The sequence below is a fragment of the Coenobita brevimanus genome, chromosome 22 (assembly GCF_032717465.1).
Source record: "Coenobita brevimanus isolate Jiangsu-jjx chromosome 22, ASM3271746v2, whole genome shotgun sequence".
NCBI classification, from domain to species: Eukaryota; Metazoa; Arthropoda; class Malacostraca; order Decapoda; family Coenobitidae; genus Coenobita; species Coenobita brevimanus.
In genome coordinates, this window is record NC_136975.1 from 40,598,907 (window position 1) to 40,613,906 (window position 15,000).

The 15,000-nt window shown below is 42.9% G+C and overlaps 1 protein-coding gene across 1 annotated transcript in view; it reads left to right on the forward strand.

The window, feature by feature from the left end:
* LOC145392524 (uncharacterized) overlaps nucleotides 1-15,000 on the forward strand; it is a 210,836-nt gene that overhangs the window by 182,970 nt on the left and 12,866 nt on the right. Inside the window, exon 3 of the mRNA XM_080266920.1 lies at nucleotides 7,559-7,714. Coding sequence (XP_080123046.1) covers nucleotides 7,559-7,714 — 156 coding nt within the window. The remainder of the gene's footprint in view (nucleotides 1-7,558; nucleotides 7,715-15,000) is intronic.

Here is a 15,000-nt window from a genome sequence, read left to right on the forward strand (position 1 = left end):
CACCACACCCAACTCATCTTACCAGCAGCCTCACCCTCCAAGACCCAACCTTTCACCTCCCACCCCACCTCGCTCATATATATCTCACCCAGCTAACAACCCCAGCCTCCATTGCCTACCATCCTATATCAACCCCAACCTTACACTCCGCCCTTACAGCCTACCCCACCCCAGTTTTTGTTACATCCAACTCTTCCTCACACACTGTCCCCTTCAGTCCTAGCCATCCCACTCACCCAACCTCCCTTGCCCACCCCTTTCCACCCTCCAGCACCCACCCCGCCGCACCCCACGTCCCACTCCACCCAGTCCTTTGCATTCAATTTTCCACTTACACTATCCCTTTAATCCCACCCATCCCATTAACTCAGCCTCCTGTTCTACCCTCCTGTACTACCCCTTCCCACTCCTTGAACACCCACCCCACATCACCACACTTCCCCCCCCCCCCCCAGTCATTTACATCCCTTCGGTCCCACCTCTCCCATTCACCCAGCCTGCTATTCCACCCCTTCCCCAACCTCCAACTCCAACCCCACCTAACCCTACTCTCCCATCTCACCCAGTTCATTTGGATCCAACTTTTTTCTTACACTATCCCCTCAATCCCACGCATCCCATTCACCCAACATCCAAACCCACCCCTTCCCACCCCAGCGTCCCACCCCGCTCAGACCGCCCACAAAAAGCGATGGCTAACACCCCGCTGATGACGTGACGACCGCAATTGTGGGGTGGCGGTGGGAGCTGCAAAGTGGCTTAACCAGAATCAGGTGTTGGGGATTTATCAGTGGGTGCGTGGCAGGGTGCGTGGGAGGGTGACAGTGTGGGTGGGAATGAGGGAGGGTGAATGGGTGCGTGAGGGGGTGACAGTGTGGGTGGGAATGAGGGAGGGTGAATGGGTGCTTGGGAGGGTATCAGTGTGGATGGGAATGAGGGAGAGCGAAAGGGTGCATGGGAGGGTGACAGTGTGGGTGGCAATGAGGGAGGGTGAAAGGGTGCGTGGGAGGGTGACAGTGTGGATGGGAATGAGGGAGGGTGATTGGGTGCGTGGGAGGGTGACAGTGCGGATGGGAATGAGGGAGGGTGAATGGGTGCTTGGGAGGGTGGTGTTGGATTGTGGATAAGAAGGTGAGTGGGATGCATTAAGGGAAGGTGAATGGGTGTGTGGGAGGTTGACAGTGGGTAGGAGGATGAGTGGAGGGGATCGTGGGAGGATGGATGGGTGCGTGGAAGGGTGACGGTATGGATGGGGATGTGGGATTGTGGGAGGGTGGGTGGATTGGTGCGTTGAAGGGTGGTCGGATGATAATGTAGATGTGTTTTGTGGTATTGTTGGTGGGAGGACGAGTTGATTATGGTGTGGGAGGGTGAGTCGGAGTGTCGTGATGGGACTGGGAAGATGGCAATGTGGGTGAGAAAGTGAATGAGTTTGTTATTTTGTGGGAAGATGCCTGGGTGCGTGGTATGGTAAGAGAGTGGGTAACAGTGTGGATGGGAATGTGGAAGTGTGGGTAGGGGGGTGCGTGGGAGAGTGATAAGTTGAGTGAGAGGATGACTGTGGGTGGGAATGAAGGACTGTGGGCAGGAGGATGGTTGGGATAATGAATGAGAGTTAACATTGTGGGTAAGGGAGTAGGTGGGAGGGTGGTAGTGTGGGTGTGAGGGTGAGTGGGCGTAACATAGTGTGAGTGATAGTGTGGGTGGATACTGTGGTAAAAGGTTGAGTCAGTGAGAAAGTGGCTGTGTGGGTGGGAGAGGGACAGTTTGAGTTGGAGGATGACACTGTGAGTGAAAGGATGACGGTGTAATTGTATAGGACGTATTGTGAGTATGTTAGTGACAGTGTATCTTTGTCACCCTACCATTACTACACCCAGACCAGCTCCGCAGCCACACGTTCACTCCCACTTCCCTATCAGAGACACTCATACCATACTCACTCCTTCATCCACACCCATATTAATACCCATACTCATACCCACACCCATGCCCGCTCATACCCACACCAACACCCGTACTCACTCCTTCCTCCACACCCACACTAATACCCATACTCATACCCACACCCTCACCCAAACCCGCACATACCCACACCAACTGGTCCAAGGGCCTAACATCTTATTCTGCCCTGTGATCTTGACCTTACGAGTAGACACATGACTCTTTACCATTCTTGCCTAACCCTTAACTCTTCCACCAACTTTGATTCATATAAGATCGGAATCGTTTGAGCTAACTGGGCCCAGTGGCCTGATAATTGACTTTCCCTTGTGACCATGACCTTTGACTGATTGTTCTCAAAGTTAAATCTCTATATGCATGTTTTAACCTGAACCTTTCGATAAATTTGTCATGTGACTTTCTTTTTTTACCAGATCGTATTCTTCTATAAAACAGTATGTCAACCTCTTAGGTGATCTTCACCTCAGTCACAAAGTTTAATTCAAATCAAATCAAAACTGTCTCATCTGGTTCACACGTCCCCCAACTTTGGTTCAAAGCATATCAAAATTGTCTGAGTTGACCTTGCTCTGTGGCCCTGGCTTTTGACCTATCGCTGTGGCATTAAATTTTGAGTGATTGTTTTCAAAATCGAATCCTTTTGTTCCAGCCTTAACCCTTCCTCTTAGTTTGGCTTTAATGAGAAAAAAAAAAATCTAAGCAGACCTTCTCCTACGTCCATCACCATTGACCATATCTTCTCTATATCGGAAGATTTACTTCCTGGGTGATCCCAACACTTTTGCCAAGTATGTCAAAAATCGTGTCAGAATTGTTAAACTATTTTCTTCACACACACACACACACACACACACACACACACACACACACACACACACACACACACACACACATATTACCACTTGTAAACTAATGTGGAACTGTTTATATTGATGTATTTTCCAGCATTCTCATCCACGAACGATGTGGTGGTTGTAAAGAGACATTTTTATAACATGCAGGAGGATCTCTTGTAGCCGCATGGTCAGTCAGTCAGTCATTCTCCATGTTTTTTTTTGCACGAAAGGTTCTTCACTCCCGTTGTCTTTCGTTACAGATATAATTACAGTCCTAATGGCTCGCCAACTGTATAGGACCTCTGTACGTATTTAATTTGTTTCGTGTATTCATTTATTATTATTATTATTATTATTATTATTATTATTATTATCTCCGCCAGCGACCTCCGCCAACGAAGTTGAGGTTATGTATTCACCTATGTTTGTCTGTTTGTTGTCCACGCAATGTCTCCAAAAGTTAACAATGAATTTCATTCAAATTTTGTGGAAGGGTGGGGCATGGGCCAAGAAAGAATTGATTAAAGTTTGGGGCGGATCCAGGTCCGGATCCTGTAATGGCATTGGAGGAAGTATTCGCTCTGTAGTGCTTTCTAGTTATTGTTATTATTTGATACCGCAAACGATTTCATTCAACATAGAAGTCTGTCGTAGTGAAGGGGTTTACATCAGTGGCCTCCATTAACACCACAGCGACAGGGTCTCCCTATGCTGGATAATTTCAAATGACGGTCGTAAGAATTAAATACTTGCATGATTGAAATATAGTGGCCGTCATGGTGTGGAAGGGTTCAGACAGATTTGATACGACCCCGCCAATACGTTGTCATATTTTCTCTGTTTATACTGTACATCACACCTTGCACGACAGATAGATAGGTAGAAAGGCAGACAGATAGATCGATAGATTGATTAATAGACAGGCAGACACAGACGGAAACAAATTCGACATACATACATACATACAGACAGACAGACACAGACAGGCAGATAGATAGACAAACAGACAGACAGACAACACTCGTCCCCTTTCGTTCATGTAGGAGAGACAGACAGACAGACAGACGGACGGACGGACGGACGGACGGGTGAGGACGCAACAGATGGCAGTGCTAAGATTCCATTCGCTGTCATCTCTCTCTCTCTCTCTCTCTCTCTCTCTCTCTCTCTCTCTCTCACACACACACACACACACACACACACACACACAGAAAGAGAGAGAGAGAGAGAGAGAGAGACTGGCTGAGGTTCATAATTGTAGCCAGACTGTTTAATGGAGTGGGGTGAGGAGTGGAGAGTTGGAGGGGTGAGGGAGTGGGGTGAAGGGGCAGGGTGAGGCAGTGGGAGTCAGGGTGTAAGGTGAGTGGCATGGGTGAGAGGGAGTTGGGTGAGGGGATAAGGTGAGTGAGGGGGAGTAGGGATGAGGGGTGAATGGGGTGGGTGAAGGAGTGGGGTGAGGGGTCAGGGAGGATGAATGGGAATAGGAATGTGAGGTGAGGAGTTTGGTGAGTGCGAGGGGTGAGGGAGTATGAGTTAGGGTGAGGAGTAGTATGTTCATCCTTGATCTCTTACTTTTTTCTCCTTGTTATATATCTATTATTTATCTCTCCCTCATACTTACTTCTTACTTATCTCTCCCTCCCTCTTATCTTTCCATCTTACTTATCTCTCCCTCCTACTTATCTCTCCCTCTTACTTATCTCTCCCTCCATTGCTACCCAGCCAAGAAGAGCTTCATTTATCAATCACTCAATCTTCTTCCATCCTTCCAACTCCACCCGCGCTGATCATTGCGCACTCCCACTCCTCTTTCTCCCCTCCACTACTACTTCCTGTCCACTTCACCCACTCCCCCTCTCCCTTCCCTCTCCCTGCCCTCCCTTTCCCTTTCTTTCCCTCTCCCTTTCCCCTCCTCTCCCTCTCCATCTCACTTTCCTTTTCCCTTTCCCTCTCCCCATTCATTATTTCTTACCCACTCATATTTCCATAATTACTCTTTGAAATCCCTGTTTCCCTCCTCTCCCCTCCATTTCCTTCTCCCCATCTCTTTTCCTCTCCTCTCCTTCTCCCACTTCCATCCCCCATTTATCCCCTTCTCGCCCATTCTTACCCTACAGTTACTCGTCCTATTCCCCATCTCCTTCCCATTTCCCCCCTCCCCCTTCCCCCCTCCCCAGCCAAAAAGTGTAATATTATAAAGTGGTGTCGTAAAAGTAAATGAAGGTATTACTGTCAGTCCTCATAATGGCCCACCCTTCCTTACAGCAGTTTTTTGGACACTTTTTGCTCCTTCCTCTTCCCCCCCCCCCCTCTGCTTTTCCTTCTACTCCCATTTTGCTGTGTCCGTCCCTCCTTCTCCCCCTCCCTCCCTCCCTTCCTTCCTTCCTTCCCTTTTTCTTTCCCCTGAGCTTTCACTCCTTTTAGTTCTCTCTTTCTTTCCTATCTTTCTATTTACTGTCCCTCGTCTGTTGTTTCCTTGTGTCTCTCTTCTCTCCTCCTTCCTCCCTCCTTCTCATTCTCTCATTCTTAATTTTTTTCTCCCCCCATCTTTACTTTTTTCACTTTCTTTCCATCATATTCCCCTCCTACTTCCATTTTCTTCCTCCTTGCCCCTCCTCTTTCCTCCCTTCCTTTTCTATATCCTTCCCTTTTGTTTTTCTTCCTGATATTCGCTCTTCCTTCTTCCCTTGCCTGTCTCTCCTTCCCTTTTCACTTTTTTTTCTTCCTTCTTCTCTCCATGGTTTAATCCTTTCTTCATTTTCCAGCCTTCTTCCGTCTCTCCCTTCCTCTTCCATCTACAGCTCTTCTTCTTTCCTTCCTCCCTCCATGTCCTCCTTCTCTCCTAACTCTCCGTTTACCCGTGCTCCTCTCTCTCTCTCTCTCTCTCTCTCTCTCTCTCTCTCTCTCTCATCTGCACCCACTCCTTCCCCACTCACTCTCACTCTGCACATGCACACTCTCCTTCTCGTTGACCTTCCAGGGATGGAGAGAGAGAGAATGATGGAGTCTCTCACACACAGGATGTTATTAAACCATCAGCATACCCCCACACACTGAACTCCTCAACACATTCCCAATTACACACTATGCTCACTCTGCCAATAGTTTCACTCTACACACACACACACACACACACACACACACACACACACACACACACACATTCAAACTTCTCACAAATGCATCTCTCTCTCTCTCTCTCTCTCTCTCTCTCTCTCTCTCTCATTAAAAATATCACCTTTTTCCTCCACCCTCCTCATTTAATATTTTCTCTTCTTTCTCTTACCAGTTTTCAAATTTTAACCTTTTTTTTTTTCATTTTCCTGTATATGAAAAATAATATTCAAAGTTAATATCGAAAATTTCCTGCACAGAAATTATTATTCGCAGTACGACTCACGGTGTGGCAAGGGTAACATTTTAAAAAGTATTATTTATTTTCTCTCCAGGTTAAGTCCAAAGGGTGTGCTTTCGATTTTGGGTTAGGGTAGCTTCCATTATGGCGATTTTTTTTCTCTCCTAATGATACCCTTCCATGTTCTTTATATCTCTCTCCGTCTGTCTGTCTGTCTGTCTATTTTTCGAATTCCTACCAAGCTATGTCAGACTAAATATTCATGGCCAGTGGAAATGTGTAGAAGGAAATTTTGGTTATCTTAGGCGCCCTGTTATGAAGTTAATTACATCCTTTTTCGTTTGATCATTGTATCAAGTCTGTAGGAATATCTTTATTAGTCTATGTGAGCTTGACAGCAAGGCCTGAGGGAGAGTGTTAGGGAGAATTTAACCTTCTCTGTGCTAACTAAGTACGAATCAGAAGGGGTTAAATAGGTCAGTGTTCGGTAAAATCCCTTTCGTGAGTTTTGTCGGTATTACAGCAGATGGTAAAGACTGTTTCCAGATCATAGAGATTGTGTCCAAATTATGAAGATTATGACGGATTACCTCCCCCACAGCGGCCATCACGCCACCTGGTTATGTATAATTAACAATGAGTCGGAGATTTTCTAGACATAATTGCACATTATGCTGAAAAATGATGCTTGATTGGTACCTTGGTGTTTGTTAATCGTTTCTGTCTTCCTCGTGCTTTATGTGCTTTGTCCTGAATTTCTTGCCCTCCTCGTCAGATATCTGTCGTTTCATGTAGTTATCTGTAATTTCCTTGTTCCTCTCACCGTTTTATCCTTTTTGTGGATGAAATTGCTTATATATATATATATATATATATATATATATATATATATATATATATATATATATAAATTTGTAGTGGGATGAGGGAACGGCAGAGCGAACGGGAGGGCAGATCATATAGATTATACAATAATAAATATAATGACAATTCCACAGATATCGGATTCTTTGTTATTATGTAATTCTTGGCGCTGCGGGATAGTGTTATGGGATCAAGATCACATGCCCATAGTGTTAATCCCGGTGATTTAGATTTTCTAGTGCACATTGCATGTTGTTTTATGTATTTTTAATGAGGACACCTGATGTATAAAATGGCATACAAAAGGCTGAGGAAAATGTGCAAATTAGTCCAAGCTAAGTAAAATATGGCTTTAGGGCAGCTACAGAGAATGGCCGCATTGGGTCGCTTATCTAGATCAAGACTGGGTCGCTTTTCTTTTCAAGATCTCAATCTTCCACTTGAGTTTCATTTTTCTTAGTCATTCCTCCTTTCTCGTAGTTCCCTCACTGTTTTCCTTTTCTTCTTCACACCATTTACCCCGCCATCCTCCTCTCAGGTCAGCAACAGTTTCGTGCCTTCGCCCTGGGTCAGCGTCCGTTCCTAGACACCCGTTTCAGCGACCACCTTCGGGAGTTGGAGCTGCGGAGGAAGACGGACTCCATCCCGCCCTCCATAGCCTTCAAGGTTCCACACTCAGGCTCCACCACGCAGGGTAGGCTCACTTACCCTCAGTTAATATCCCCTCTTTATTTTATCTGTCACTGTTCTGATCTCTTGTAGTTTATCTCCATTTTTTTTCTCTCTCTGTTCCCTCCTTTTGCAGTTTTTAATTTTTCCTTTTTCTTTGGTGCCTCTTGATTGAGTTTTTCAGTCTCATACTTTCATATCTCAGGTAGTTGGGTCTTAATTTCTCTTCTAAATGTTTTAAAAGGAGCAGGATATATATATATATATATATATATATATATATATATATATATATATATATATATATATATATATATATATTATTATTATTATTATTATTGCAGTTGTAGTTGTTTTTAGTATTGTTAAGAGACTGTTGTTTTTAATGCATGCCGTTTTACAAAGTGTCTTAGAATCATGTGTATTCGTGTGTTTATATATATTACATTTACTTACTGATATACGACAGCAGTGGCCTTGGCTGTTACGTGGGCAGAATCTTTCTCATTAATCTTTCAATCAGTATTTCCCCTGTGTATGCATATGAAGCGTTAAGCCAGTCATTGTGAGGCCGTAGCAACGAGCATTGAAGATCACTAAAATAAAATCGATAAAAAGGGCAAAAAAATATATATAAATATTTTTTGAAGTGCGTGTAATGTGAGGACAGAAAGGAGGAACAAGGAAGAACGAACGATAAAAATAAAAGTAAAAGAACAAGGACAAGACGAAAGAAAATGAAGTAGAGAAAAAGGCATAGAAAAGAAGAGAAGTGTGAAAGAGGAAAAATGAAGAAGTGTAGATTAAATAAAGATAAGAAGGATAGGGAAATTGATGCAGAAAACAAGATAAAGTAGAGGAAAAACACAAGGAAAGATGGAAAAGAGGTGGGAAGAGATATAGTAAAGAGTAGAGGTGGGGAAGGATAGAAGAAAGGAAAGAATAAGAGAGAGAGAGAGAGAGAGAGAGAGAGAGAGAGAGAGAAATAATTGTGAAACAGAAGAGCAAAAGACAGATAGTAAATACATGCAGGGAACTGAAGAGTCGAGAAAGAGAAAAACGAAAGGCAGGAAGAAGATAGACAGATGAAAAGACAGGAAGTTATATACGAAAAGAAAAAGACAGGAAGGAACAACATAAATGAAAGAGAGGAAGAAAATCATAAAAGACAAAGGCGATAGAAGAGATAAGAGAAAATGAGAGAAAACGAGGAGATAATTAACCTACATGGCTCTTCTTTATTTTTCTTTATTTTTACTCATTTCCTTTATTTATACTATTTTTCGTTATTTTTTACTAATTCTTAATTTTTACTATTTTTGTTTTAACAGATATACTTTTTTCTCCTTTTTTTTTTTTTTTCAATTTACACACTCTTCATTTATACCTTTTCTTTATTTTTGTAGTTTCTGTATTTTTACTATTTTTTCGTAATTTTTACTATTTTCTTAATTTTTACTATTTATTTATTTTTTTTAGTTTTCCTTATTTGCTATTTTCTTTGATTTCTACTTTTTCTTTATTTTACTGCATCACATTTTTAGTTTTTTTTTTTTTTTTTTTTTATATTTTTTTCAATTTTCCCCTATTTTTACAAATTTTCTATATTTTTACCATTTTTATTTTTAGTCTATTTTTACTGTTCTTTATTTATTTTTTTCTTACTTATTTCTCCTCTTCCTCCTAATTGAAGTAGTTAAGACGAGCACGCTGCATGTCACTCCTCTCGCCCCATCCATCAGCAACCTTGTCCCGCTGTCAGCCGGTAGTTTCTCTCTCTCTCTCTCTCTCTCTCTCTCTCTCTCTCTCTCTCCATAATTAAACTTTCCACTATTATTTTATTTCTCATTAATTACCTTTTTTTCAAAGATGATCGTATATTATGTTTTTTTCTTTTAAATTTGTGTGATTTTTTTTTTATATTTTAAATTTGGTGATACTTTTTTATTTTAAATTTGGTGATACTTTTTTATTTTTTATTTATTTATTTATTTATTTATTTGTATATTTTATTTATGCGTCTGGTGGTTTAGTGGTCAGAAAACTTCATGAATTTGAAACAGGTAATTGAAGACCTTTTGGATCTTAAATTTTTTCAGTGTCTATCTCCATCCATTAATCCCTGCACTCCGATGATGCATTATGTACTGTACTTCTGCTATCTCCAGACGATTTTATTCAGCTTGGGAAGAGGGGCATCAGGTAGTGGAGGAGATATCGGATAGCAGGGGAGACATCGGGTAGTGGGGGACATCAGATAGTGGGGGAGACATCAGATAGCGGGGGGGCCATCAGATAGTGGGGGGGACATCAGATAGCGGGGGGGACGTCAGATAGCAGGGAAGACGTCGGATAGCGGGGGAGACATCGGGTAGTGGAGGGGGTCAAGGAAGGCTATATCCAATCCTTCCAGTTTGAAATGTCTCCCTCGGGGTAAATAAAATCGTCTGGGCTGTTGTAAAAATATAAATAAAGCGCCAAACTAAGGGTGTTAAGTGTTCTGGACAGTGGTCAGCCTAGCCTCGGGCCCCTACATTTTGTAAGGGATAATATGGGATTGGTATTTACCCTTTGGAATAAGTGCTTTTATTTGGGTATTAATTTTGTGTATTCATTTATTTTGTATTATATTTATCTTTATTTTTTTTAGACGGGGTGTATGACATTTAATTCATGTGGCCTTGTAGTTTATTATTATTATTATTGTTATTGTTGTTGTTATTATTATTATTATTATTACTATTTACAATTTATTCTTTTAAGGAAATATGCAGAGACTTATACTTCTTTCCCTTATTTCAGCGTGTATTTTATTTTGAAATTAGATGCTCCTCTTATGTTGATTTTTCCTTTTCATTTTTAATATATATTGTTTATTTTCGTAATTCCTCGTAATTCTGTTCTCTTGTTGATTTCTCTTTTTTTTTTCTTTTTTCTTTAATGTTCCAAATCGAAGTTTATTGTACTTATTTAGTGGGATTTTCTTTCCGTATAGTGACCTCTCATTTTTTGGATTTTAATGTTAGGTGTTTTTTTTTTGTAAAATATATTTTTACCTGTCTCTGGCTCAGGTGCATTTGAGAGAGAGAGGGAGAGAGAGAGAGAGAGAGAGGCGGAATTGAGAAGGAGAAGAAAAGAAGACAGAAAAGGGGGAGTGGGAGGGAAGAAAAACGGAAAAGAATAACGCCGGAGTAGAGAGGGGGAGGGGATGGAGGGGAATTAAAGACACAGGCGGAAAAGAGAAGCGGAAAGGTAAATCAAGTGGCGATAAATGTGTACACGCCCCCGCTGTCGCACACGCGAGGCGAGAAGGATGGCCACACCGCCAGGGGACACCTTGACGAATCCCTACCAGCTTCCATAACTGCTCCCTGCATCCTGGAATTGGTTTTACCGTGGCCTGGAACGTCATAATAGCTTCCTGGAATCTGGTTAGATATCGTAAAACGTTCCTAGTAGCTTCCAGAACGGCCTCATTGCGTTCTGGTACCTGGAGTATATCATAACAGGTTCCTACAGCGTCCAGAGCATGTTGTATCTTCGAGTCTGATGTACAGTTTCCAGAACACTCACGAATCTGGAACCTGCCCCACAACTGTATCGTTTTTACTCTAACTTGGCTTGAAATTGCCGTCCCTCCATCTACAGTGCTGATTTGTAGAAACAGGATAGCACTAGAATATGATGTTAGTCACGAAGAAGTGCCAGGAGAAGAAAGTAGAGCCATAGTACTGTCTTTTCCCCCCCACTATGCAACGTAAATTAGGCAACAAAAAGGCTAAAATCTGGGCCGAGTTAGAGTAAAAGGAGTATAACAGAGCCGGGATTTGAGGAGTATCGTATGTTGATGCCCACACCTTGAGGAGTCTAGGGAGGAGGTGCCATAACAACAGTACTAAAGCCCGCATTCTCGTCGGTTAAGAAAACTCCAAACACCTATTCCATATCGATTTATTTTTGGATATGGATGGTTAATATCCTTTTGTACGTTATTTATTCGGAGTATGGCGATACTGGAAGGATTTATGTAATAGAAAAGGACATTAAATGTAATAAACAACCTAAATAATCCAAAACTCCATTCCACTGGCGCTCTTAAAATTACGCAACTACCAAAGCTGCAACTTGCACATATAGAAGCGTGCAACCTTGAAAGTATATTATTAAGGGATCGTTGCACCTTCCACGACGGCATCCTGACCCCCGTACCATATCGTGAAGGCTTCTCACGACTTACGGAATTGGTTTAGTGCATCCGGAATCCTGTGTGTCATTATAAATGGTTCATACACGTTCCAGGCGGCAAGACTGTTAATAGTTCAGTCTTCACCTACCAAACATTCACAGTCAAATTACAGTCGATATTAAAGTGAAAAATACGAAAAACAACACAATTGGTGATGGTAGTTTACATTAGGAGATCTGATCCTTCTGTAAATGGGCTCGAATCCTTTATACGAGCCCCGAACTACAGAGCTAGATCCTACAGTTTCAAAACCTGGATCCATAGGAGGTTGTAAGGGGATCCTATAAATTCCAAAACCGTATCCTACAAACACTAATCAAATCCTGGAACCTGGGGGATATTATGAGGGAATCCTATAACTTCCAGAACTCCATCCTTCATCCTACAAGTGCTTCCCAGATCCTGTAATCATTAGGATATAAGGGATTTCTGTAGCTTTCAGAAATGCACCGTACTTCCTGGAACCTGAGGGATGTCATAAAGATAATTCCGCTGGTACCAAATTACTCTCTCTCTCTCTCTCTCTCTCTCTCTCTCTCTCCTCTCTCTCTCTCTCTCTCTCTCTCTCTCTCTCTCTCTCTCTCTCTCTCTCTTCTCCCCCTTTCCCCCCCTTCCTCCATCCCCTCTCCCCCTCATCTCCATTCCTGGCCGTTGTATTATGCATAGGTCATATCCTGTGCCTGATTACCTTGATGATTATACTACCTGCAGACGTGACTCATTTACCTGTCACCATCTCACCTTACCAACTTGCCTCTCACCTTATTCACCTCACTTTGCCTCTTACTTACCTTATTCACCCCACCTTGCCTCTCGTACTCACCTTATTCACCCCACCTTGCCTCTCTTACTCACCTTATTCACCTCACCATACCTCGTACCCACCTTACTTTATTCATGTGCCTCTCAGTACCTCAACTCACCTTACCTACCGTCCTGCCTACCTCACCTTGAACTACCTTCCTACCTACCGTACCTTACTTCGTCAGCTCACCATATTCACCTGACTTTACTCACCTGTTATTTCTTACTGTTCACCTGACTTTACTCACCTCTTATTTACCTCTTAAGTGGTTCATTTACTAATCTCTGACCTCATTTTACTCATTTACCTGTCACCACGTCGCCTTTCCTACCTTCTTGTCAACCTTAGCGTACTTACCAACCTCATCTTATTCACCTCACCCTACTCACCTCTGTAACTCATCTCAATCATTTCTCAGTCATCATCTTATCTAACGTGCTTGCCTTAGGCTCTTCATCTACTTCAACTAATTCACCTTACTTTATTCACGTCTCTTATTCACCTCATTATTCATTTCTCATACTCACCTCACTACCCGTTTACCCTTCATCGCACCTCACCATACCAACCTTCCTCTCTACCTCAGCTTGCCTGTCTCACTTTACTCACCTTACCCACCATTTTACTCATCATCTTTAATCATGTACCATTCTGCATCTTACCCTACTCATCTCCCTTACTCTCCTCCTCTCATTAACCTGTCCGCACCTCACCCTACCTGCCATGTTTCCTACCTCAGCATCTCATTTTCATCTTCCCTTACCCACTTCATGATTTTCACCTCCTATTTTTATCCTACCGTTCTCATCTTCCATCTGTTTAACGATGTCATTTGTATCATACTTCACTCCTTCTCCTTCCGCCTTGATTCTTGTCATCTTCGTATCTCCTTTAACTAGGTTCATTCTGCCTAGTCCTACTTATCTATTCAGTAAAGTGAGGGAGGGATGGGAATGAGGGAAGGGGATGGGGAGAGGAGAAGGAAGAGGGCTGGTAAAGGAATGAAATAGGAATGAAGGAAGGGGAGTAAAGAAGGGGATAAGACAGACGAATTGGAAGAGAGGAAGAGGGGAGGGGAAGGGAGAGGAAAGAGGACTAGAGCTCAGGAAGGGAAGGGAGCTAAGGATACAAGGACGAAAAATAGGGTGGGAGGAATAGGAGGACGAAGGGAGGGGAGGGAAGGAAGGAGAAAGGTAGGAAGGAAGGAAAGGGACTGGTGTGGTGTGAGGGTGGGCAGAGGAAGGAAAGGGAAGGATAGACAGAAGGACGAAGAATGAGGAGGGGAGGGAGAGAACGACGAAAGCTGATGAGGGGATGGGGAGGAGGAGAAGAAGAGGAATGGAGGGGAGGGGAGGGAGGTGGTGAAGGGGGATGGAGGGGAAGGGAGGGAGATAGTGAAGAGGGTTAGGGGAGGGGGTATGGAAAGGAAGGGCAGGAAACTGAGATAGTAAAGTGAAAGGGACAAAGCCACTATCACGTGAGAGAGACAGACAGACAGACAGAGAGGAAACAGTTGGTAGGAATGAATGTTGTTACTGCAGGGTAATTGTTGGTTGCACACACACACACACACACACACACACACACACACACACACACACACACACACACACACACACACACACACACACACACACACACACACACACACACCTTCAAACTGCTCACTATTGCATCATGCTCTCTCTCTCTCTCTCTCTCTCTCTCTCTCTCTCTCTCTCTCTCTCTCTCTCTCTCTCTCTCGATATGTAGGTAGACAAGTAGGTAGGTAGGAGAGCAAAGAAGTAAGTAGGCTAAATGAGGAGATAGGAAGGTTTACAGTATGGACCGTAGATGGATATGTAAGTAGATAAAAATGTGTGTGTGTGTGTGTGTGTGTGTGAGAGAGAGAGAGGGAGAGATGCATTACATATAAAAATAGAGAAAAAGAATAAGGCATAGTCTTGTTATACCTGAAACTTTTTTTTACTTGGATCGGTAAATAATACAGTTGATGGATGGATGACAGAGGGATTAGATATGAAGAGAGAGAGTGTGTTAAAGAGAGAGAGAGAGAGAGAGAGAGAGAGAGAGAGAGAGGGGCGTAATTAGTATGGGTTAATGATGGGTGGTTTGATGGAGGAGTGGACGGGTGGGTGGGTGGGCAGGTGTTAATGAGGGCAGCACTACCTCATTAGATAGAAAAATAGATAGATAGATAAATAGATAAGTGGATTGATAGATAGACAGAGAGGGGGGGAAGGGTTGAAACTGCATGAGA